Source organism: Primulina huaijiensis, unplaced genomic scaffold, assembly GCF_012295235.1.
Source record: "Primulina huaijiensis isolate GDHJ02 unplaced genomic scaffold, ASM1229523v2 scaffold23545_ERROPOS1600000+, whole genome shotgun sequence".
NCBI lineage: Eukaryota > Viridiplantae > Streptophyta > Magnoliopsida > Lamiales > Gesneriaceae > Primulina > Primulina huaijiensis.
The window spans coordinates 56453-82058 of NW_027355809.1; the positions used below are offsets into that span (position 1 = coordinate 56453).

The 25606-nt window shown below is 36.5% G+C and overlaps 3 protein-coding genes across 4 annotated transcripts; 2 read left to right on the forward strand and 1 right to left on the reverse strand.

Annotated features, from left to right (window-relative positions):
* Positions 1-1556: 1556 nt before the first annotated feature.
* On the forward strand, positions 1557-5522 carry LOC140967064 (uncharacterized). The gene is made up of 9 exons (XM_073427422.1): positions 1557-1898; positions 1979-2166; positions 3493-3674; positions 3763-4047; positions 4121-4179; positions 4283-4319; positions 4426-4497; positions 4603-4927; positions 5000-5522. Exons 1-9 carry the CDS (start codon positions 1751-1753, stop codon positions 5384-5386), a joined length of 1683 nt encoding a protein of 560 aa, XP_073283523.1. The 5' UTR covers positions 1557-1750; the 3' UTR covers positions 5387-5522.
* A 771-nt stretch (positions 5523-6293) lies between these two features.
* Positions 6294-16084, forward strand: LOC140967044 (calcium uptake protein, mitochondrial). 2 transcript variants are annotated; one of them, XM_073427390.1, is made up of 7 exons: positions 6294-6734; positions 6838-6905; positions 13312-13535; positions 13708-13791; positions 14283-14496; positions 15142-15438; positions 15628-16084. In XM_073427390.1, the coding sequence occupies exons 1-7, from the start codon at positions 6383-6385 to the stop codon at positions 15844-15846; spliced, it is 1458 nt and encodes a 485-aa protein (XP_073283491.1). In that variant the 5' UTR covers positions 6294-6382; the 3' UTR covers positions 15847-16084. The 2 variants fall into 2 exon arrangements, with proteins under 2 accessions (XP_073283491.1, XP_073283492.1); XM_073427391.1 differs by lacking the exon at positions 13708-13791.
* A 1554-nt stretch (positions 16085-17638) lies between these two features.
* On the reverse strand, positions 17639-20889 carry LOC140967059 (G-type lectin S-receptor-like serine/threonine-protein kinase SD2-5). The gene has a single exon (XM_073427416.1). It carries the CDS (start codon positions 20527-20529, stop codon positions 18106-18108), a length of 2424 nt encoding a protein of 807 aa, XP_073283517.1. The 5' UTR covers positions 20530-20889; the 3' UTR covers positions 17639-18105.
* Between the last annotated feature and the right edge of the window lie 4717 nt (positions 20890-25606).

A 25606-nucleotide genomic window follows, 5' to 3' on the forward strand; every position in this document is an offset into this window, starting at 1 on the left:
TTGTTTGGATGAATGGTAAATTTTCTTTTTGGTTGGTTAATCTTATAATGGATGATTTTAATCAATAAAGTTACGAGTTTTTACCTTAAAAAAATCTTAGTGTACTTAAAAAAATTTGAAAACTTGTTAATGCAGACATGATTTCAATATACATAAAAAAAATTTTGAAAATTTAGTTGACATATTTATGAATTTTGTAACCTCGAGTTTTTATTATATTTAAACATGAGAATTAATTTAATTGACAAGACAGCTGAATAGATGACTATAACGATAGACTAATAAAGAAATTAAAGTATATGAATAAAAATTGTTTGGAGCTCGTATTAAGAAGAAAGTACAGGTCGGTAACATGTAAGCAAAATAAATTAACAAGGAAGTGGTTGATGTACTATGAGGAAAATAAAAAGTAAATACACAGAGTAACGAAGTGTAGATCGTTTTTTATATACGTTGGTTTGATCAAGCATAATCTAAAGTTTATAATACGTTTACACACATGTACAACGACTAAGCATTTTTGGTACCATAAGATAAAGATTTTATTATTAATTTAATGTACATGGTTGTTTGGTTGGAACTCGTTAGTATTTGGGGTTGTCTCAATGCTTGTTACATAGTCTAGCAAGAGCAAGTGCTTTGATTCCATGTTAAGCACTCTTCATAAGGTGATGTCCCATACTGGGAAGGAGTAAAGTCTTCTTATTAGTTCTTCAATTTTTTTCTGAAATAGATAGTTGTATTGACATTGTTCACAGTCGATACACATACAGTAAGATTGTTTTCCATTGAATTTGATTTATACATTGAATATGTAGTTAGCAAAAGATGGTTATTGAGAAAGTATAACATAACAAGTATGTTAATCATTAGGTAATTAAGCATATAAGTAAAATAGATGGTGCCAAGTGAATTTTTATATATTATATAAAATGTGTTGATTCATAGATAATTTATAATAAATGTTATCGTTGTTTTTGTTGATTGCAATAAAAGTAGGTTAGTCATTTGTAACTGTTCACCGTTGGTAAATTACAAGTTATAATTTTTTACCCGGAAATCTTAGTCACACAAATAAGAGATCCGTCTCACAAATACGACCCATGAGACCGTCTCACACAAGTTTTTACCTTTAGGCTATATATATCTACATAAATACACAGCACATATTCGCCGTAGCTTTAGGCGGAATAAAATGCGGTGTTGATTAGAGCAGATGTGTGCTTTTCGGTGATCAATCCGACTCTGACTAAATACCGATAATATTCAGCAACTTCTTACTTAATTATTGATATTAATTATTGATATTGACTCACCATATCCCTGACCCTCTTCTGATTCAGGAAAAGTCTACATACACACGACGCCAAAAAAGAACAAAAGATGGTGATATATATATGTATATATATCTTTTTTTAATTTGAAAAAGGTGTAGAGTGTGGGACGTGGCTCAACACAAGTCAAAAAGCGCGCAATTGTGGGAAAAATATTGGTGGGATTGTATCGAATCCGATGCCCATTTGGCATTCGACACCATTATTTTAAACACCATGCTCTGTCTGTCTTTTTGTCTGTCTCTGTCAAACTCTATATATGTATTATCATTATTTTTCAACTAATCCCACTCATTCATTTTTCCATAACCCAACGACCGCCGATTTAAGAAACGTATACACCTTTTTTACCAACCTGCAAATTTCAAAAAGGACACAAGACAGATCTACATGCCAAATTTGTTTCCCAGAGATACATGAATCAATCCAACCCGATCTTGTCATACCAAACCATGCTATGTTCCGGGTCTCTGTTACTTTACCTTGTTGCCATCTTTCTGCTTCTTTCATCAGGTTTACCATTTGCATCTTCTTCAGATTCTTTTCATACATTCCCAGCTTCAGGTCAGCAACTCACCTCAATCACTATTTGTTTTCCTTTATTTAATGTAGTGCTACTTCCCGATTTCCTGAAACTCATGCAGGGAAACACAATGAGGTTAAGGGTCACGGCGGGGTGCTTGTGTCTTGGGCTAGACCGGAGAGATTGCTTGCTGATAATATAAGCGAGCCTCTTGCGCTTGCTGCGCACAGAACCTACAGAAAAGACCCTCTTAATGATTTTCAAAAATACACGGGAGGCTGGAACATCAGCAATCGCCATTACTGGGCTGTAGGTCTTTAAATATTTTAACTTGTTTTCTTACGCTCGTTAGTTGATGCACGTTTTGGGCTTCACATCAGTCACTTTTTTACTTCCTCCACCATGAAAACATTTTTTTTATGTTCTTCGAATTTTTTCTCTGAAAGTAGTCTTTATTTTCTGTATTTCTAGAATTATTTGTTTAAGAGAGATCACTACTCTCATATGGGTCCGTGGAGAAGACGCATTGCTCATCCATTAGGCTGTGTGAAGAAATTGTTTTCCATTTATTCCCGTGGTTATGGGGTGAATACAGATTTTAGTATAATTCCATAGAAATTAGCCATAAAAAGACTGAAATAACTTCAGTATCAAACAGAAGAATTGATTGTTTGGTTTCTATTGAATTTGAAGTAGATGGCGGTTTGAAAACCGTGACTTACAGGATTGAGATCATTGATATATCGTAGGATGAACAAGGATACTATCTGATTTGTTGCTACGCTTGGGGCAAAGGGAAAAAAGAGTATCCATGTAGCTATGTGTACAGGCCACCACATCTCATATATTATGGATATTTGATTTTTCTCCACCGGTTAGAGTTATATGAGTCGATAATATCCTTGATCCCACTTTCTGCAGTTTGGTTTTTTCGTTGATGATGATGAACATGAATTTCCATGCTAAAATATTTTGAAGGTACTGATATTGAAACCAAGTATGATTTTAAGAACTATATAGGCATGACTAAATGTGCGCAATGATTGCCTGATTCAATGTTAACAAGATTTTATTTTAAGTTGTTTCACTTTTGTAGTTGACACTAAAGTGCGCATAATCTTTCAGGAAAAGAGGCGTGCCTGTGCCGAAATGGCCTAATGCATGTGAACTATATGCTAAATTACTATAGGTCTCCATTTTTTTGGTTCTGTGACCTTATATTGGGATGTATTCTGCTGGTTTTAAGCTCAGGCTCCTTGTGAGTGCATAGTGGTCAAAAGGAGACAGCTGAACTATTTCTGAAAAAAAGAAATTATCAGACATCTATTCTTTGCTTTGAACTTCAATCTTATGTTGACCTGAAAGAGTTGATGAGGAATGCTTGTTTAGAATCAGCGCTGCATATTGTTGCAATGCAGTGATGCCCCAAACACATGCCAAAATTTTGATCACGGCATGGTGAAGAGTTTCAAGTCATTTGATAAACAACCAAATTTCTATCTTTTTATTAAAGCCTCTTAACTCGTCGCAGGTTGATCTGATATGTGATAAATTTTTAACAGATCATACAGGCTGCTCTACGAGAACTGTTAGCCATGTTTTCATTAATTGATATCAATTCATATTTAATTGCAGTCAGTGGCATACACTGCCATTCCATTTTTTGTGGTGGCAATAATCTGGTTTGCGGTTTTTGGGCTTTGTTTGTCTCTCATCTGTCTCTGCTACTGTTGCTGTCGGAGAGAACCTTATGGCTATTCTCGAATCGCTTATGCACTCTCTCTCATCTTCCTCGTTTTCTTTACCATTGTTGCAATGTACACACACTCTCTCTCTCTCTCTCTGTTTAAACACATGTATGCACACACATTTGGAGTGAAACTAATTTCTGTCATGCTTGTTCAGCATTGGATGTATTGTATTATACACTGGTCAGGGAAAATTTCATAGCAGTACGATGAATACTTTGGAATATGTCGTTCATCAGGCAGATATCACATCTGAGAGTCTTAGAAATGTGTCAGAATATCTTTCTGCAGCCAAGCAAATTAACGTGGAGCAAGTTTTTCTACCTTCGAATGTCCAAACGGACATTGACCAGATTCAATCCAAGATAAACTCTTCTGCTAATACCCTTGCAAGCAAAACAGAAGATAATTCAAAAGACATAAAAGATTTAATTCGATCAGTGTGAGTTTGAATCCCAGTTAGAATTCTCGTCTTTTGAATTTAGTTTGAAAATGATATGAAAATGTTCTTTCAGGAGATTGGCTCTTATCATACTCTCTGCTGTCATGCTTCTTTTAACATTTCTTGGATTCGGTATGACTAATCCCATTCCTCAAGTCGGAAGAAAGATACTTGAACTTCTGTTCATGATGTTTTTTACTTGCGTCTATTCAACTTTGGAATTTCCTCTTTGCAGTGTTTTCAATTTTTGGCATGCAGTTTTGTGTGTACATGTGAGTGATTTGGCTATTTACCTTTGACTGTATCTCGTGTAATTTGATTATTCAAGTTGTGCCTTGACAGGTGGTTGCATTAATGTTCATAATCTTTTGGTTGCAGCTTGGTGATCACTGGATGGATTCTTGTGACAGGGACGTTCATACTGTGTGGAATTTTTCTTCTCCTCCACAAGTTAGAAATTCTATTGCTTTTACTTATTCTGTCACTGTTCTTAGTATTCAAAGATGGATAATTTATGTGATCGTAATTGACATCTTCCTTTGGTATATATTTTAGTGTGACTGGAGATACATGCGTCGCAATGAATGAGTGGGTCCAAAATCCGACTGCTCATACAGCACTTGATGATATATTACCATGTGTAGATAATGCCACTGCACAAGAAACCTTGACAAGAAGCAAGGAAGTAACATCCCAATTGGTCACTTTAATCAACACAGTAATATCTAATGTCTCGAACATCAATTTTTCCCCCAGCTTTGTTCCTCTCTACTACAATCAATCTGGTCCACTCGTACCAAACCTTTGTAACCCTTTTAATCCTGACCTGACTCCTCGAACTTGTGTACCTGGTGAAGTTGATTTGAACAATGCGACACAGGTAAGTTTGGGGATGTATTGTTTTAGATGGTCAAATGCAGCTTTGAAATATATATGTGAATACGATATGCAGGTATGGAGCGGATACGTATGTGAAGCATCACCAAATGGGATCTGTGTTACGACGGGACGTCTGAATCCAACCATTTATGGTCAGATGGCTGCTGGTGTTAATGTGAGCTATGGTTTGTATCAGTACGGTCCATTTCTGGTTGATCTTGAAGATTGCAGTTTTGTGAGACAAACATTTTCTGAAATAGATGGGGTGTACTGTCCTGGACTAAGAAAATACAGCCAATGGATATATGTTGGTCTGGTGATGGTAGCATCTGCGGTGATGTTGTCTCTAGTATTTTGGGTTATATATGGAAGAGAGAGGCGGCACCGCGTGTATACGAAAGAGCATATGAGAGGAGGGGTGGATGATTTTGAAGGTGATCATATTAAGCACACGAGCTGAGGTGTGCATGGTTATATATTGTGTTGATGCTTTTTAATAGACTGCAGGATCTGTGAATTAGCAGTGCTTGATGAACACAAGATTTGTAAAAGTAACATACGTTTTAAAATCTTCCTTGTACCGCGAAACGTTTAGCACTCTATAATTGATGATGAATTAAAAAATATTCCCAAAGCTAAATGGGCGGAGGCCCCTAGCTAGCTTCCACACCACCTAAACTAAGTAATGTATTCTTCTCCACCTCCCACTCCTGCCCTATCTCCTCCTACAAAATTTCGAGTTCCAATCTAGTCTACACAATCTCAATGTTCAGCTGGAATCTATCTTGTTTTATTTTATTTTATTATTATCATACTTTAAAATAAGATTATAACTATATTTTATTTTCTCAAAATTATGTATTGGGTGAAATAAGAAATTAAGGGAACACAATCTATTCATAATGGGCCACACAAATACAAGTTCTGGACGTATATACGGTGTGGTCACTTACGGATAGAAGTTTTGAAAGTGTTAATGTCCGATGTAATTTTGAATTACTTGAATGCTGTCCTCCGGTGATTTTGCAATATGACATAAATAATTATTTAATGTTAAAATTGAATAATAATTAGATATCTAATATTTCGAGCTTTATTATCACATTACTATTTTCATTGTGATATTTCAATAAAATTAAAACTATTCTACTTTTTTTTAATCATGTAAAATGGTAGCAAAATAGGATATGACTACAATTCAACTAAATATCTGGACACGAGCTTTGCCAGATTTAGTTATATTTAGTTGCAATTTTGTACATTTAATATTAATATTTTTCGCACATCAATTAATTCATTGATTTAAAATTAAAATATCAATTTATTTAATCATTCAATCATGATTATGTCAACTCAATTGACGGGTAATAAAAGCACAGGATAAGACTTACGTTGTTGTTGCGGGTTTTTCCAGATTGACGGCAATTTTTACATCACAAATCATCGTATAGTCCGAATGAGTAATATGTACTGTTGGTCCGTACTTCGCCGATCATCGACGTCGATCCACCGATTTCCAACCGCCCAACGCTTCCATTCCCGCCGATTCGCCGCCAAAACGCCGCCCATGGAATCATCATATTTTCAAAGTAATCGCGATGATAATGTCAAAAGCAATCTACTAAGATTGATTTCTGCCGGAATAATTACCAGCTCTACCCTGGCCGTTTCGTTTTACTCTTTTTCACCTTCTTCTCTTGATTCCCCCATATCGATATCCTTCTCCGACTGGTCAACGCAACCCCCTGCTGCTTCTCTTTCACAATCCGCGTCCAAACCAAGTGAGGAATCTAAATTTCTCTTTGCAGGTAAAGTTTCACCTATTACTGTTTTTTTTTTTACATTTAAACTGATAAAATGTTGTTCGTTATTTTGCTATTACGTCGGCTCTTATTTTGTTTTGTGACGCAGATGCATATAGGAAAAAAGTATTCTTTAACTACGAGAAGCGTATCAGGATGCGTAGTCCTCCAGAGAAGGTATTATTTCTGGCATTGGTTGAGTTACACTTCAAAATATCAGTCTTCAGTTTTTAAAGGATAAATCCCCTCCGCAGTCCCCTCTTTATTCTCCCTCTCTAATGGGTGTGAATTGATTATTGGTGAGAGCTGAAGTTTGAATGTTTCACAAGAGATTTTATATTTTGATTAGTTACTAATCTGATCTCCGTATGCTTTGATACCTGGATTAGCTTAGAATACATGGGACTGAATAATTGCGCATTTGGCCAGGGTGTTGTTACACATGGATTGATTAGAAATGAAATGATTAAAATCCACAGTAATTACATTGCAACGACTTATACTGACATAAAGTGGATTTGAAATTCATTCGAATTTTGCAAGTCCAAACAAGTATCAATCCAAGTATGACCTAAATCTCAAATTCTCAATGCACTTAATACGACTTGGAGCTTTATATATTGTAGGTTAAACATTCACTCAAATAGTATATTTGTCAACCAAAGTAAGAGAAAAAGAGTACATCAATGCAGCAACAAAGACATTTCCTTTTTATGTTAAACAGGTACTTTAGGACTTCCTCTACAGTTGAAGTTCTTTAGGAGAAATTGCCACCCTCATTCTCAAGACCACTGTTTTGGTCTTGTCATGCTGTCTTAACCGGAGTCTTCAATGAAGAAAGTTGGGGATTGTACTGGCATTACACGTCTCTTAGCATAAAAAATGTGAATTCCATGTCCGATCAATACCACCAGACAATTTGTTTTGGGGCCAAACAAAATACTATATTTTTTTTCTCAATAAATTATATGAACCATACCACCTTGCAGCAGAATACTTGATTGGGCTGAATTGTTTTTCATTTTGTAGACTCTCTAACTAGGAGAGTAGCAATGCTACTTTTAATTTGCTTATCCTTTTAGGGAAGCACAAGGACCTTCAATTCTCATTTGGAGGTTGAAGGAAAAGCCAATAAAGGACAGGAACTACCTGTTTCCATTGGTAACATAACAATTTCCTCGCGTGTGGAGTTTATACAGTAAATAGCAGAGTTATAGGTGATATAATTTTTATTTCCACCAAACAGATAAGTTAATTGATTAAATAACTTATAATTTGAACTCATGTTGATGTACTCCTCTGTTGATCAGTCAAATTTTCTGAGATCAGGATAACTTCTTTTCTCGAACCATCTCCTTGTCTGACATATAGGAGGCTTCAGGCTTCAGCCCACTTTTTGTTACAGAATGTTACGCGTCTACTAGATTCTTGGAGCTGAACTATGATAATTTTTTTGTAATGAAATTACTTACATTAAATAAGGTAAAAAGATAGTACATGTACAACTACCCTGGGCATCCCCAGGAAAAAAGTTACCATGGGTTCGAAACCCTGCCTATGCTACTACAAATCATCGATAACTGAAATCGCAGCGGGAATACAACGAAAGCATAAAATTTTAATATTCTTAACTATAGCTTCAACATCTGGCTTCTCACTCTCAAACACAACACGATTCCTTGCATTTCAAACAGTGTACACTGTAGCTGCAAGAGCAACACTCCTCATCTTATTAAGGACCGAGTTACCTCGGTAGACTCCTCTAAATGCTTTAAGCACAGTTGTTGAAGATCCCATGGACTTCTTCATCCCAAGCCACTTCCGAATTTCATCCCAGATACGAGTCGAGACACTGCACCTGAAGAATAGATGATCAAAAGATTCAGCATTCACAGTACAAAGTGCACAAGATGTATCAGTGATATGTCCAAGTCTATCCCGAGTAAGGAACTTGTTATGAGCAAATAACCAAAGGGCAACTCGATGTTTTGGGAGGATGAAAGATGTCGCCACGAGAGGCTTCCAAGGCCATCTTCCCAATGAATTAGCAAAGAACCGATATGCATGACGAAGCCCTGTTTTGCCATTAAACCAGCCATTTAAGCACGTCGCCGCCGCATGCACCGACCCCGAAGCATGCACCAACTTGTCCCTGATACACAAAATCTGCTTAACCCTTCCCCTCTCCATGTCCACTGCCAAACGCCACCAAACGTGCTGTACGTGTGATTCACCCATCTAATCCACAAGCTGTCTTTCTTCATATGAATTTTCCATAACGTTTTGCAGATCAATGCTTCATTCCATGCTTTAAGATTTTTCAGTCCCAATCCACCATCCTCAATCGGACGACAAAGTTGTGCCCAAGCAATTGGAGGATGGTTGCTCGGCCACACAAACTTCCTGCACATAGCATGAATATTATTTAAGATGTTAGTCGGGATAGGGAGAATAGATAGCCAAAAACTGTCCACTCCCTGACTCACTATTCTAATGAGTTCAAGTTTCCCTGCATATGACAAAGAATGACTAGGCCATGCCTTTATCTTGTTCCCGACAGCATCTACAAGTAGGCTATAATCCGAGGACCGCAGCTTCCTCGAAGCTAATGGTATCCCAAGGTAACGGAAAGGGAGCTCACCCTGGCAGAAACCAGTTATTTGCAAAATACTCTGTTGGACATACGGTTCAATGCTGGCCATGTAGATGTTCGATTTCAATAGGTTAACTCGCAACCCTGCCATATCCCCAAACTCATTCAAGCAGTTCATAACCATGGAAACACTTTGTACATTACCCCTAGAAAGCAAGAGTAAATCATCCGCATACGCTAAATGTGTTACATGAAAGTTCTTACATTTCGGATGGAAACCAAACGAGCTTGCTCTTGACATGCACTTGAGTGACCTAGAAAGTGCCTCCACACAAAGAGTAAATAAGAATGGAGAAAGGGGGTCACCTTGTCGAAGTCCTCTTTTACCATCAAAGTGCCCATGGAATTGGCCATTCAGCGTAATGGAGTATGACGCTGTAGAGACAAATTCTAAAATCCAATCAACAAATTTTTTAGGAAAGTTAAGGCAAGTGAGTACCTCATGTAAGAAGTTCCAATCCACTGTATCATATGTTATTCGAATGTCAACCTTCAACATGCACCGAGGAGAGCCTCGCTTACGAGAGTATTTCCTCAACAGTTCTTGAGCAAGGTGAATATTATCAACAATGGATCGACCTTCTATAAACGCTGACCACGCCTCATTAACTATACCAACAATGACCTTCCTCAACCTCTCAACTAGGACTTTGGAAATGATCTTGTAGAACACTGTACAGCAGGAAATCGGTCGATAGTAATGGACAAAAGAAGCATCCGCAGATTTCGGGACCATCGCTATAATTGAATGGTTCCACTGTCTCAAAAGTGCCACTGACAAAAAACTCTTTTACCGGTTCGAAAACGTCTCTACCAATCGTATTCCATGCCTTCTTGAAAAACAACGAGCCAAAACCATCCGGGCCAGGAGCTTTGTCATTATCAATGTCAAACAATGCACGTCTGACTTCATCCATGGTGACAGGTGCAGTAAGTTGCGGCCAATGAATATTCTGTACACACGGCCCTTGTTCTATGGTGTCTCGGTGCACACTTGTTTGTTCCACCTTAGTACCTAACAAACCTTTGTAGAAGTCAAGAAATTGTTCAGCAACTTCAGCTGTACTTGTAGTAGTAGTACCATCCTGCTTTCGTATTGCCATTACTGATCGTTTCTTGTTGTTTCTCTTGATAAGATTGTGGAAGAATTTGGTGCATCTATCCCCCTGTTTGATATAATCATATTTTGTCTTTTGAGCAATGAACAATCTTTCCGCTTCCATTTAACATTTCGGTGTCCCTTCTAATCTCTTTGTACTCATCAGCCATAACACCACTCGCAAGCATCGAGACCTGTAAGCTTTCAAGTCTCTCTTTTGCTGCCCTAGCACGTGATGAGATGTTGCTGAATTTCATCGAGTTCAGGGCCGGCAGTGGGTGTTTCAACCTTTTAAATAATTTAAATAATTGTTTTAGTCTGTATTGCCAAGTACCATGACCATTGAAGTACCAATTTCTCTCCACAGTATCCCCAAAACCAGCACTGAGTGTCCACATGTTGAAGAATTTGAATGGCTTCCTAGTTATACTAGGCTGATCCAGAAGTGCTACCACTGTCAATGTGTGATCCGAGATACAACCCGGTGCCAAGAAATCTGCTATGCCATCAAGATTGGACTGCATCCAAACAGAGTTAACCAGCACCCTATCCAATTTAGGACTGAACCATGTGTAAAAGCAACCTAAGAACCAAAGGTCTTGCAAGTCAAGTGAGTTAACACAGTCCACAAAATCATTAATCTCATAATTTTTTTACCGGTAAGCCGCTTTTTTTCTCATCAGGAGTCAACACACTGTTAAAATCTCCAAGCAACATCCACGGAGTTTGGCAATTATCCCCAAAGTATTTCAAATCCTCGCAAAGGGCACGACGTTGCATTATTGTGTTGAAACCATAAACAAAAGATACAAAGAACAATTGTTTACTCTTAACACAAGTCACCCGAAGATGGATAACCTGTGCATGCACACTAATAATACTAATATCAACTGTGTCTGGATTCCACAACACAACGATCCTACCTTTATTAGAAAGCAAGAAATTATTACATGCTTGCATACCTGGGAGATGGATACACATCTTGCTATGCAAAGATTTCTCATCTAACTTAGACTCCAAAATACCAAAAACATCGATCTTATGAGTGTTCATCTTGTCACGAACACTCCGTTGTTTTAGGGGCTTGTGGAGTCCCCTAATATTCCAACAAACAATCTTCATCTACAACCAGAGACAATTGTGGGTTGCCGCCCCGTCTCTTTATTCCCAAAGTATCTCTTTCCCAAGTCTCCGTTCCCCGTTACCCTGTATTCTGTATCACATGAGTTTGTATCATCAAAATCCTCTAGGAATTTGGACAAATTTTTGTCCTTCTGCCCTTGCGACCCACTGTTCTTCTTCTTATACTTATTATTCTTCTTCTCAGTCTTATTCTTCTTCTTACTTTTCTTGCTTGTTACCTCTATAAATGCATCATCTTCGTCATAAGGCTGTGCAGGCGTATCCCCTAACATGGGGAATTCACTTTCAACAACTTGTTTTCCCTTATCAATTAGCTTCTGTAAGTCACTGTCATGATTTATTGGCTGTACACATTCCACTATCTCAATTTCCGCAACTTTCCCTACCTTAGCGGTGGGAAGTAGCTCAGATGGGCCTTTCAATTCTGTGCTAGGATTAATCGGGTTATCCATTCTAGGCGGAGCATGTCTGTGATTGCTAACCATCCTCGATCGGCCTCGTGATTTATCACGTCTCCAAGCCACACTTTGTGAGCGAAACCGTGTAGAATTGAGTGGATTACGACTTGTGCCCGCTGCATGTTCACCTCTAATCGAATTGGGGCAGCATGTGTTATCATGCCCAGCTTTACGGCATTCACTAGAATTTGATGTCTTGCTCAAACACGAACTTGACATTCACGATCCTTATGGGTAGCTCCACCTGTAATTCATGCACACGAGGATTGGAAACATTAATTTCTATTAAGACTCTTGCATACCTTACTCTTTTGCGCCCATGGGTCAGTAGATCCATATGTATCGGTGAGCCCAATACAGAGGTTATATTACTGAGTATGAGGTGGTTCCAACAGTCCGGGGTAAGCCATGGATTTGAACCCAAGCCGGTATAACATTCAGATCTTCTTCCATGAATCGGAAGCATCGTGGCATCTCTTTGATAAATAAATGGTATCCATAAACCATATATGGTCCCTCACTTAGTATCGAGTCCTTTAGTTCCACAGAAGGGAATGTAAAAACAATCCATCCGCTCTCATGAGTTTGAAAGTGAACATCTTTCCCCCATCTTCTGACCAAATCTAGTAAGGCATTAGTTGGGGGTCTACCACTAATGACATAACCCAACAAGCAGAACCCGTACGTCTTTTCGACGGAGTCAATATCGTCATATGTGAATTTCAGTCTGTTCGTCCCAGGAGCAATGAACTCAAGTTTCCTAAACTCATTCACCATTCGATTATCTTTAAATAGATTGACAAAGGGGACCCTTGGAGTCTTCCGAGAATACTGAACATGAGATGGTTCCTTAGCATTAGTACCTGGTTTGTTACCACTTTCCAAAAGCACAGTAGTGCCAACAGGTTTAATGCCAACCTCGGGCCCAGTTGTATTACCCTCTATATATCCACTGCTCAATTCTGTGATGCCTACAGTAGGCATTTCAAGGTGAGCATTTCCCTGCCCTTGATACGGGAAAATATCAGTTGGTTAAAGGTGGCCAAAACTTTATTTATTAATTTTTACAGTTTTTGTGTTCAAAATAATATGAGTAACAGGTATTTTAACCTAAAATGCTGTTGATCAAATCCAGAACCTTCAGATTCTTGTTGAATTTATTTTTCAAGTTAACCCTTGATTTTAGAAAACCTGTGAATTAACATCCAGATAATTCTGTTCCTCTCAAAGGTGTTTGCATATTTTGCATCAGTTCGTGCCAGTGATGGAGAAATTTTTATGACCCCGGCAGATTTGATGCGAGCACTTGTTCCTGTTTTCCCTCCATCTGAATCACACCTTGTGAGAGATGGATATCTCAGAGGGGAGAAGAGTCCTGGTGAATTGCGCTGTGCCCCATCTCAGTTTTTTATGCTCTTTGACACTAATAACGATGGTCTAATATCATTTAAAGAGTAAGCGGTGACTCAGAGCTTGTGTTTTATTATTTTTCCATCCCATAGTTGAATTTTGCCCCTGCATCTTGTTTACTTTTCTTTTCTAATTTTCCCTTGCTCTCTTTTTCCTTGCATTTATCTCTAAATGTCTCCAGATTGACTAAAATTTTATCACGATTATCTCCAATAGGTACTTATTCTTTGTTACGCTTCTCAGTATCCCAGAATCAAGCTTCTCTGTTGCATTCAAAATGTTTGATCTTGACTTCAGTGGGTAGGTACCAATTTGATGGTGAAGTTGGATGGGTGGAAAATGGAGTACTCTTTATGTTTTAATCATATGTACCGAGAATAGTTTGTGAACATATTCAAGTTACGTATCTTAAATTGAATCAAATGGGTTGATTATTTTGTTCTTCAATCAGCGGTGGATTTTATCAATTTTAGCTCTCTGTTCACTAACAATGTTTGTGTACGAGTTTTTCCAAGAACCCAACTTCCGAAAACTTTATATGAATGTGGAAAAATCGTATGGTTTAATATTGACTTGAATTTTGCGCTTATCCTGCTGATGCCTGTACTCATACCTTTTGTTTGTATGAATGCTTATGAGAACTACAGAAATAGAGCGAGGGGTGAGAGTGTAATTTCGACATTTATGCTCGAAGAAGTTTTCTCAGCTGATGCATGCAAACTGTTACTCACAGAGAAATGATAGTTGCTTGATTAACTGATCAAAACGAATTACTATTTTTATCCTAATAGGGAAATAGACAGAGAAGAATTCAAGAGAGTGATGATTTTGATGCGAGCTCATAACAGGCAAGGAGCACTCCACAGCAATGGAATTCGAGCAGGGCAAAACTTGGGCGGTTCAGTGGAAAATGGGGGTTTGGTGGAGTATTTTTTCGGCCCAGATGGCAATGGACGTCTCAAACATGATAAATTTGTCCAATTCTTAAGAGATTTGCACGACGAAGTGCGTCCATGACTCCGTATTTTTCTACATTTTCAAAATCTGGACTAGAGTTTCCGTGAATGTTTACCCTCAGAGTTTTCATGGGTGTTCTTGGAAGAATATGCCTTTTGTTCTCTCTCAGAAAATGCTCAAGTGCTCTATACACCTGCTACCTTAATCATTGCAACAGCATCTTGTAGAATATCTGTGTAGGCTTTTGCAATTACATGGCTTTGTCCCCTCCTAGTGAGCATGGATGATCCTGCTGTAGAGTTTATCATTCTGATACAATCAAAAACCAGATAATTTATTGTTTGAGACTACTGTCGCCAATTAAAATGTTTCATTTAACTGCACTGAGTTTGGTATTAAGGAGTTGGTGAATTGCTGAGATTGTCCTGTATGTGCCTTTTTGTGGGTCTCCCATATTCTTCCCTGCAACACTTTCTCATACCCTTTCACGGCAGGCATCAGATGGGAATCTTACATCTCCGAGGAAAATACTGGCACTAGTAGAACTTTAGATATCTTAAGTAATTTCATCATGTAGATAAACATTTTCAGTTTCTTTTGGTGCACTCTTGATATCATGATGAGAACATTATTATTATCGTTGTTGTTGTTGTTATTATTTCATACCACGGTAATTGTGTCTATACTCTGCAGATGGTGAAGTTGGAGTTTGCCCATTATGACTTCAAGTTAAGAGGAACAATCTCTGCTAAAGATTTTGCATTGTCCATGGTTGCATCTGCCGATATGAAGAGCCTGAATAAATTGCTTGATCGCGTCGATGATTTAGATAATGAACCACATCTTGGTAATATCCGCATCACACCTGAGGAATTTAAGAAATTTTCGGAGTTGCGAAGAAAGTTGCAGCCATTTTCTGTGGCACTTTTTAGTTTTGGACAAATAAATGGTTTGTTGACGAGGAAGGATTTACATCGAGCTGCTGAGCAAGTAGGTGTCTATGTTCGTCCTTTTCTGATTATTTTGCACTTGATGAGCATCTTACTACATTAAGAGTTTCATCAGGTTTCTTTAAAAACCTCCTGCCTACTTGTTTTCTGTTCCTTTTGTAAATTTTGACTGGCAAAATGGCTGATCAACACGGTCATCACATGTTTGACTAGTGATTCTGATTTACAGGTGTGTGGAATTTGTCTTACTGATAATGTGATTGAGATAATTTTCCATGTGTTTGATGCAAATGGTGATGGAAGTTTGAGCTCAGACGAGTTTGTGCGAGTTTTGCAGAAGCGTGAAAGAGATATCGGTCAGCCATCAGAGGCAGGCGTGTGGAGCTTTTTTTCATGCTTCTGGCATTGTTCGAATGCGCACACCAATCCTCGGTTGTTATCCCGTTGATATTTCCTGCTTTTAATGTTGTAAATCCTAAAGATTCTCGTACTGGTTGGTGTCTTGGCATCTATATATGGTGTGAAACACGGGCCAGATGTATAGCTTAAACCTCTGGATATGTAAAACGCGTGGGTCCTACGTGATGCCCATATAATGTGCATTTATTCCGGAGTTAACAATCTTTAAAACATGTGAAGCTGGTGACTTGATTATTAATAATAAGACACGGTTTGGTGGCAGACAAGGCAAAAATGGAATCAGTTCAGATGACTGTTTGTTCTGATGATTTTGAAATTGGAAGAAGGTTTCTTCCATCGATAAAAAACTAAATTAAGCTGTGGAAACCACCCACTGAACTACAAGATAATTCAGCGTGACAAGTTTAAAATTATCGTTTCAAAAGTATTTGTATATTAAGAAGTTATAAACTTTTGTGAATACTAGGAAGTAGCACGTGCAACGGTATTACGGTGATTGCTGTTTAAGATAATTGTGTGTCGTAGACTTTAACTTAAATCATATGATAAAAAATTATGTACGTATAAGACAATGCAATTGTGATATATAATCAGTCAATCAAAATAATAAATGTTTAAAAAATATATAAACAAACACTTATTAATAAATATATTGTAATTTAGGACATAAATAAAAAATAATAAAAAATAGTATTGTAATAATTTATGATGAGTTCAAAGTTTTTCTTGCTTGATATTCAGATATGCCCCCTTTTGTTGTGCAGCACACAGGGTTTATACAAATTTCTCCCCACTTGAAACAAATATTTACTTCTTTCAAATTCGTAGTCTCACAGGTACGCCTGCACGTGTATAGTTAACAAATTAAAATCAGAGATTTGGTTGATCTTCTTTGTTTAATTGTGTACAACAAATTAAATCCCAAACTAGAAAAGTGTCCTCTTCAAATTTCGTCAGATTTCATTTTAATAAAATCTTAATCAATATGATATAAGAGAACGTTTAGTTAGGACAATTACTGTACCTTACAGATTTAGCAACAATTTTAGGCAATCAGGGTAACGGACACTGAACATGGTGTTTGAATAATATTTTAAAATTGGTGATAAATATTAGACGTGATTATATTAAGATTGATATCCTAAACAGATATAATCAGAACAGAAGGAACAAGATGAAACTTCCTATTTTTCATTTTTGCGAAGACAAATCAATATGCCTTCGAGTTTTTCCAAATAGGACCCATATAGAAATAGACATTGCAAAATTACCCCTGTCGTGTTTAACCCGTTAAAGAAAATTATTCAAAACCCAGGAAATCTATTTCCTGATTTTTGTTTTATACACAAACACAACTTCCGGTATAACATAGATTCACGGATGAATGATAGATCAAGAAATTAGTACAGGAAAACTTTGAATTTTGTGTAAACCCACGCGCGCACGATGGTGATTGGTGGCCCCTTTGTCTTCTAGAGTGTCATATCTGTGCTAGATAATATAAAGAATGCATGTGATATAATAGAAGAACATGTTCATAAAAAATAAATAAATAAATAAAAACAACAATAATGCAATAGCCTTTTGTTTCAAACAATAAATATGAGAAAAAGACACGAGAGGAAAATTTCGCATTTCACTTGAAAAGGAAAGAAAAAGGTAGGCTACATCCAACAAATTAGTCAAGATTGGTGTCCCGAACCCAACTCCCAAACCCAAATCAATTTCAACTACTTTTTACTCACCACCAAATTCTGCTTCAACAAAATTGACTCAGTCCTTTTCACAAGAGAAGAGAGAATGTTCTGCCATCAATCCATATGACTAAGTAACTTAAATTTCTTTGGTGCAATCAAAAATTTATTATAAGAAACCATATGGTTGGTAGTAGAAATTAATAATACAGATTAACTGCCTACTCTTGGGCTACTGAAACTACAAGAAATCACTTATTCCTCACATTGCAGCACAAAAACGCATCAAAATCGGGCACTAAAATTTCTGGAGTGGAACCTACAAGAATTCACCGTGGAGAAATAAGCCATTGATTGAATGTTTGTTATCCAACTTAATTAATTTCTCATTGTTTACAACAATCGTTTACCCATCGTGAATACAATGGCAAATATCATATATAGCTTCATAATCAATCATGTCACAAAATTTGTGCTCCGAATAATTACAAACAAGAAAAATCACAAAAAACACACCATCACGGGTATGATTGACTCATCTGCAGAGGAGGCCTAAAATTTGGCTAGAATCGATCCCTCATCTCTAATGGCTGTTACCTTGGACCAGAAAGCCGAACTGCAGAAAGATATGCGTCGCTGTTACAATCCGATGGCCCCGATGAAGTGCCCTCCTCGCTTATGGACTTAAAGAAACTCGAGTAAAGACGAGAGCCCATTTGAGAAGCTGTAGGCGGCAAAGGGACAGGGCTGAGCCCTTCGAGCATTTGCACTACTTTTGTCATTGGCGGACGAAGGTACATATCATCCTGAATGCACCACAAAGCAACTTTTATTGCTATGTCAACCCTTTCATCCTCTTCCCCTATCTTCAGTTTAGCATCAACAATATCTTTATGTTTCCCTTCTTCCAACATCCTAAAAGCATAACTAGGAAAGTGGGATTTTTCTGAACCTTCTGCCTGATCATAGTTTTTTCTACCTCCGATTAACTCAAGCAACACCATACCATAGCTATACACGTCACTCTTCTCTGATATAGCATAGTTTGTAATCCATTCTGGTGCAAGATACCCTCTAGTGCCTCTTAATGTGGTAAAAACATGACTTTGTTCTCTAGTCATAAGCTTAGCAAGCCCAAAATCTGAAACCTTAGCCATAAAGTGATCGTCAAGAAGCACGTTTTCAGGTTTTATGTCACAGTGAACTATCTTTAGATCACAGTCTTCATGGAGATAAGCCAGCCCCTTAGCTGTACCCAATGCAATATTGTATCTAGTATCCCAGTCCAACAAGAATTCTCCTTTGTCTTTCTTGAAAAGCCATTTTTCTAAAGAGCCATTTGCCATGTACTCGTATACCAGTAGCCGGTGAGTTCCTTCAGCACAGAAGCCTTTGAGCCTTACCAGGTGATGGTGGTGTATGCTGCCTATGATGCTAACCTCAGCTCGAAATTCTTTCTTTCCTTGGCCAATACCTTCCAATTTCTTCACAGCTAATTGTATACCATCGGGAAGATTTCCCCGGTAAACCGAGCCAAACCCTCCTTGGCCAAGTTTCACAGCAAAGTTATTTGTCGCGGTCTGTAGATCCTTGTAACTGAAACGGATTGGCATCCCCGACAAGACTTCCAAGAAATTATCCTCTTCCGAACTCACTTTTGGAGATTCGGGCACTTTCTTGCTCTTACGGAAGCACTTGTAACCGGCAAAAAGCATAGCCAATATAATAATGACAGTGACAATTACGATGATAATGACAACAGGGAAGCGCTTGTTACCACTGTGTCCGTTATCTCCACCTCTATCTCCACTACTTGAAATTTTGATGTAGGAAGTAAAGCCAGCCCCATTTGTAGCTGCGTCCATGCTTCCTATTTGATCGAAAAGAAAACAACTTCCTGAACTGGCCTCGAAGAACATAGCACCACAAGTACAATTTGCAAGGCAGTAATCTTTGCAGCCATCCAAAGTGGTTTTTGAAAACGGTTGAACAAATCCGAGAGCGAAATAACTGAGGCCATCACCGCCACTTACAAGCTCCACTGGCTCGGTTGAGGTGTCGCACGAAGGAAACATCGCCGACTCGCAAGGCTGGAGGGACGATGGACACTGGCATTCGTTGCCAGGATAACATACATAATATGGGTCACAAGCTGCAGGTCTGTCACACTGATCTTGAGGTATTCTTGTAGACGAGGGATTGGTCGAACTTCCTTGAAGCATGGAGAAAGTGATGGAGCTGTCATTCCCCAACACTGCCACCCAAGTTCCATTCGCATTGTTACCTGCAGAAAAAATGAACTGCCACAACAACACCTTGTCTGGATCATAAAATTTCCATGAATTAGCACTGAGAATCGCAGAGGTGACATTACTGCCATCTCGGTTGATGGTTCTTCGGCTGTCGCTTCCCATGGTCCAGTAAGGCTGCGGAGGACTAAAACCTGCGGAAAGAATCATATCCCCAGACTCAATCTCAAGATAATAGGTCAAGTTATTGGAGCCAGGATCACTGACAAGTTTCATTCCTGCAGAGAACTCTTGATTGGAGAGAAGGGTATCAGTGGGGTGGGTAAAACTTTGCCAAACAACAGCCCCATCATTCCCAATGAAGATCAGATTCCCAGAATCTAGTAAATGCATGGAGGACACCCCTTTATCAGCAGTGCCGGTGGACCAAATGACGGATCCCCCTCTCAGTAAGTAAGCATTTCCGGTATGATCAAATTCAAAGTTATCTGAATTCTGAACAGGGGAGCCCCTATTGGCAGACCAAACTATAGTTGAGCTGCTTTTGTGCATCACCACGAGAAGAAAGAGAGTAGGATCTTGGGTGGTGGTGAATCCGAAGGCGAAATTGGAATCGTCGGATAGGAGGAACAAGCCATCATTATCTATCCAGTACATGTAAGAGCCGTTGAAGCCAGGATTGAGTTTCCCAAAGTTTTGGACACTAGCACGACAAGTTTCGAGCAGAAACAGAAGCAAAAAGCAAATGAATCCCCTCGCACCAGTCATGACAGCATTAAGAACGACCAGATCCAAGAAAAAAGATGACGACTTGGGGATCCCAGAACACGACAACAAGGGGAAACGGAAGAGGGAAAAAAAATCAAGAAAGCCCACGAAGGAAAGTTGAGATGGAGCAGGATTTGGAAGTCAAAGAAGAAAATAGAGCTGCAGGGAGGTAGATGAATATGGTTGAATAAGCGGATGAAGAAGAAAGAGAAGCATCGATCAATGAAGCAATAGTTGGTAGAGAGAGCGAGAGCGGTAGTTATGGAGAATTAAAGAAGAAATAGAGATGGACATGGATACCTGCCTCTGCCTGGCCTGGTCTTTTTCTTTCCTCGACCGATAACGAGAATACATTGTTCCGTGTGAAAGGAAAGAAAGAATTAAGACGTTTTATATTTTATTTTTATTAATTTAATTTAATCTAATCAAATTAAGACGTTTTATATTTTATTATTTTTATTAATCTAATCAATGAATTATTATGAGTCAAATCACACCTTGTAGATTAATTTCCAACCCCATAGTTAGCAGATGGGTCGACCAATTGACTGACTCGATCTGCATCATATATATATAATAAATAATACACAAAAATTCTTGTGAGACGGTCTCACAGATCAATTTCGTGGGTCGAATTTTTTATTTAAGTCATCCATTAAAAAATATTACTTTTTATGCTAAGAATATTACTTTTTATTGTGAATATCGGTAGAATTGACATGTCTCACATATAAAAATTTGTGAGATCATCTCACATAAAACTTACTCTAAATAATAATGCTTGATTGATTAATGGGGGAGAATTGTCATTTTCAATGTCGACTGTAATTCTACTACTCATTCACCACTCCCGTGTGTAGCAGTTGAAAAGCGTTTTTTTAAATGTTATTCAACCAAAAACAATCGAAAATTAGGTTAGAAATTTATTTTGCAGTTTGAACATACATACATACATACATACACAAGTCTTATAACTTATTATTATTAACTATATATGTTAATTTATTTACGTTTAAATTATAATATGTGTCAGTCAGTCTGTGATTAGAGAGAGTGTAAATATTGATTGGGCCTTAATATACATACTTGTATACTCATATGGGCCATGATCAATTAAAATGTCAAATCAATACATTTCTGTGATACTAATATTAGCTATTTGTTTATATAAGTTCAATCAAACCAAATATGATTGAATTCGCAGGATCATAGTTTTAATTTAATATTTGACAATATTACCTTCACCAATTATTTTCCTTCTTTTGATCATACATTTATTTCTTTCCTTTATTATAAAATGTAACCAAAATGTGTTAATAATTATTTGTATTTTAAAAGTTAGTCATAATTTTTTATATAAAAATAACAAAACTAAAATTAAAATATAGAGGGGTGGGTATAAAAAAATTTGGTTGTATTTTTAAAATTCAAAAAACTTCAATAATTTTCGGATTTTGGGTTGTCAAAATTTTTAATTTAACAAACCGATGTGAAACAAATTAAAATTTGAGATTAAAATTAAGGTCTTCTATTATTATATTTTTTTTAACAACATATATTATATATTCTCTAATTGTTAAATTCATTTTTTTTTACAATGAAGTTATTATGTAGCACTAAATATTAAAATTTAATTAACATAAGTTCCTATTTTAAAGAATATTTTTTAAAAAATATTCTAATTATATCTTTGATAAATAAAATTAATTTTTAAGATACCAGGATCGATGCTAGTCTCCATTTTTTTTTGTATTCGTTTTATGATTAATTGAAAAAAAATTCATATAGGTCATTTGCGTTCAGTATTACAGATACTCCGAGATAGACAGATGTATGCCAAACTCAGTAAGTGTGAGTTTTGATTGGATCGAGTTGTCTTCTTGGATCATGTTATATCGAGATATGGGATTTCCGTTTATCTAACTAAGGTCGAAGCCGTGTTACAGTGGTCTGCACCTATATCTGTACCAGAGATCCATAATTTCTTGGGTTTAGCAGATTATTATCATTGATTTATCGAGGGATTTTCAAATATTGCTAGACCTTTGACACAGTTGACTCAAAAAAGTGTGCGATTTCAGTGGTCTGAGGCATGTGAGAGGAGTTTTCAGGAGTTGAAGCACCGACTGACGACTGCATAGGTGTTATCAATCTCTATAGAAAACGAGAGTTTTGTTGTTTATACTGATTCATCATTACATGGTTTGGGATGTGTTTTGATGCAGGATCAACATGTTGTGGCATATGCCTCGAGACAGCTGAAGCCACACGAAACAAGGTACCGTGTTGGAACATTTCATGTTCGCAATCTTTACTTGATTTTGATGTTAACAAAACTTGTTATTGTGTTCTAATAATCTACTTTAAGTGCGTAGAAAATTGGAACTGAAATAATCAGTTGACAGCCCAAACTGAAGACTATCGGATACGCCAACTGAACGCACCAACTAATCGTATGAACTAAACAGAATCCAACTGATGTATCTTAAATCAGTTCAACTGACTAACCAGCTGAAAGATAGTTCATCAGGAAACCTTCAGAAGCCCAGCCAGCTGATTAAGTGCTCAACTGATGAAGATCCCAGCTGATCATTTCAACTGAACCAGTGAAATCAGTTCAGCTGACGAGCCAACTGATTTCACATCTTCAACTGCAGACCAGTTCAACTAACTAGTTCAGAATTTCAGTCAGGAGCAATCAGTTGCGGAACACGACAGTCAACATTATTGGAATCCAGCTGTGCGCAAAAGTACATAAGCTTTTGTCTAGTCAAAGGACAATAATGGACCGAGTAGTTAAGCTTAAAGACAAATTGTTCCAGAAGAAATGTCGGAAAAAGACGAGACACAAACTCCAAGAAACACATTCAAAGCTGCAACGGTCACATGCGCTGAGTCTTGGCATACGGTCATCTTGCTGCTATAAATACATGTCAAGATCATCAGCAAATATACAACAGAGAGAGTGAAGGGCACGCTTATTATTCATCAGCTTTCAAGAAGCATTACGCCTAGTTGCGAGGGAACACTTCAAGATATATCAGCTTATTTTAGAAGCTATTTTCCCTCAGTGTGTGAGAACACCCTTTGTTCATTTCTCACACACACGCACACATACCACCACTCAAATTACAGTCTTGTAGAAAGACATTAAACTTGTGTATGTAGTCTTTCTCACATAGACGTTAAAGAAGTGTTGGCTGGAAGGTGCTGCCTTCAGTCTAGTATAAGAGTTCAGTTAGGCAGCTGTGTAAGTCCTAAGCTGTGTAAGATGTATACAATCAGTTGTATAAATCTAATTCTTCTAGTGTATCCTACACGTGGAGGTAGAAGGGGTGACGTAGGAGCAGTTGAAGTCTCTGAACATCCATAAACATATCTTGTGTATTTAACTGATCAACTGTTGTTTTCAAACTAACTGGATTAAAAAGGGTATTACGTGGCATCACATTTGTATGATTACGTGACGAGGTTTGAGGCGCCACAAAAGTAGCAACTAGTTTAGTGTATAACAGCTTTAATTTTTATTTGTGTTTTATTTTATATTTAAGGATATAGAAATTTTAAATGTAAATTTTGAGTAATAAAATTTATGGTTATCTAATTTAGGAATTGAGAGTCATTAACAAACATACTTAATAAGAAACAAGAAAAAAAAAAGTATTATTGTCAACTTATACAAATAAAGATGCGTGCATTTATAAAATAATATGAATAAATATCATTCCCAAAATTTAAATGTGATTTTTAATTTTGAAGCTCAACTTAAAATAGATTTTATACGAAAGCAGTGTGAGTATAAAGCCACTAGTAATTGTAAAGAATACGAAATAAATTTATTGCTTTTATGGACTTATTTTCCACCTCTATCCTTCTTATTAATTTTAATTTTAGGAAAATAATTTCTCAAAAAAATAGCTTTATTTCTTAAACATTTCATATAATAGCCTTGAGTAGATTATTAATCCTAAATTCCCATTTTTAGTACCTTTTTTAATATCTCAATTCACTATTGAAATAGTTAAATATGGTAATATCTAGTGCAGATTTAATGGGTGTTCCTTAATATTTCACCAAAATAAAATTAAATATAAGGTGCAATTTAGTAAGTTACTGCTGTCTAATGCCGGGACTTTATAGAGAAAGTCAAGAAATTCTATACCAAATATTAGGTTAATATTGACAAAACCACATAAAGAAAAGGCATGAATTGAAACATAGCTTTCGAACAATGTTTTAGCCTAAGTATTTTACAAAATCACTAAAAATATTAATTGTAGAAATAGCATTAATTAAACCAATTAACGTTGAGAGTATATTTGTATATTACTCGACATTTTAAAGTAGTATTCAAATTTTTACAAGAAATTCAATAATATTTTAAAAAGGCAACCTGATTTTTAACTCTCTTATTTCCAAAACTGTACAGTTGCACACCTCAAATAAAATAGATTCATTTTTTTTAAAATAACTTAAATAATTTTACTTCATTAAGACCGTGTATTGGTTTTAGACTTTTAATAATTTTTGTGGAGTTTAAAGTCTAGAGATATTCAATATAGACTTTTATATACTCTATAAAATTTTAGTGGTATTCAATGTAAACTTTTTTAAACTTTAAAAAGTCATATGATACTCAAACTTAACTTTTAAAAACTATATAAAAGTCTATAAATATTTAAAATGTCAATATACTTTTAATAAGAGCATGGAATTCTATTAAGCACAAAAATTAAAGGTTAAGATACAACAATAAAATGTCAAAAAATATATTTGATTAAACCTAAAGATTTGGATGTACATTTAATTGAAAAATCTCTCAAACTCATATACTCAATACAAACACTAAAATTTTAATTTTTTTCTCATCCATTTATTTTTTTTATTTGTATTTTTTAAAAAGATATTTTTTTTGCTAACAATAGTTTAAAATAAAAATTATTAACATCGTTCATTTTATTTTTGGAGTTCCAGTCACAAAACCTCATAAAATTTAAAATTATGTTTATTAAAATTTTTAAAAAATTAGTACACTACATAATAAAAAAATTTATAATATTTTATTGAATATAATGTT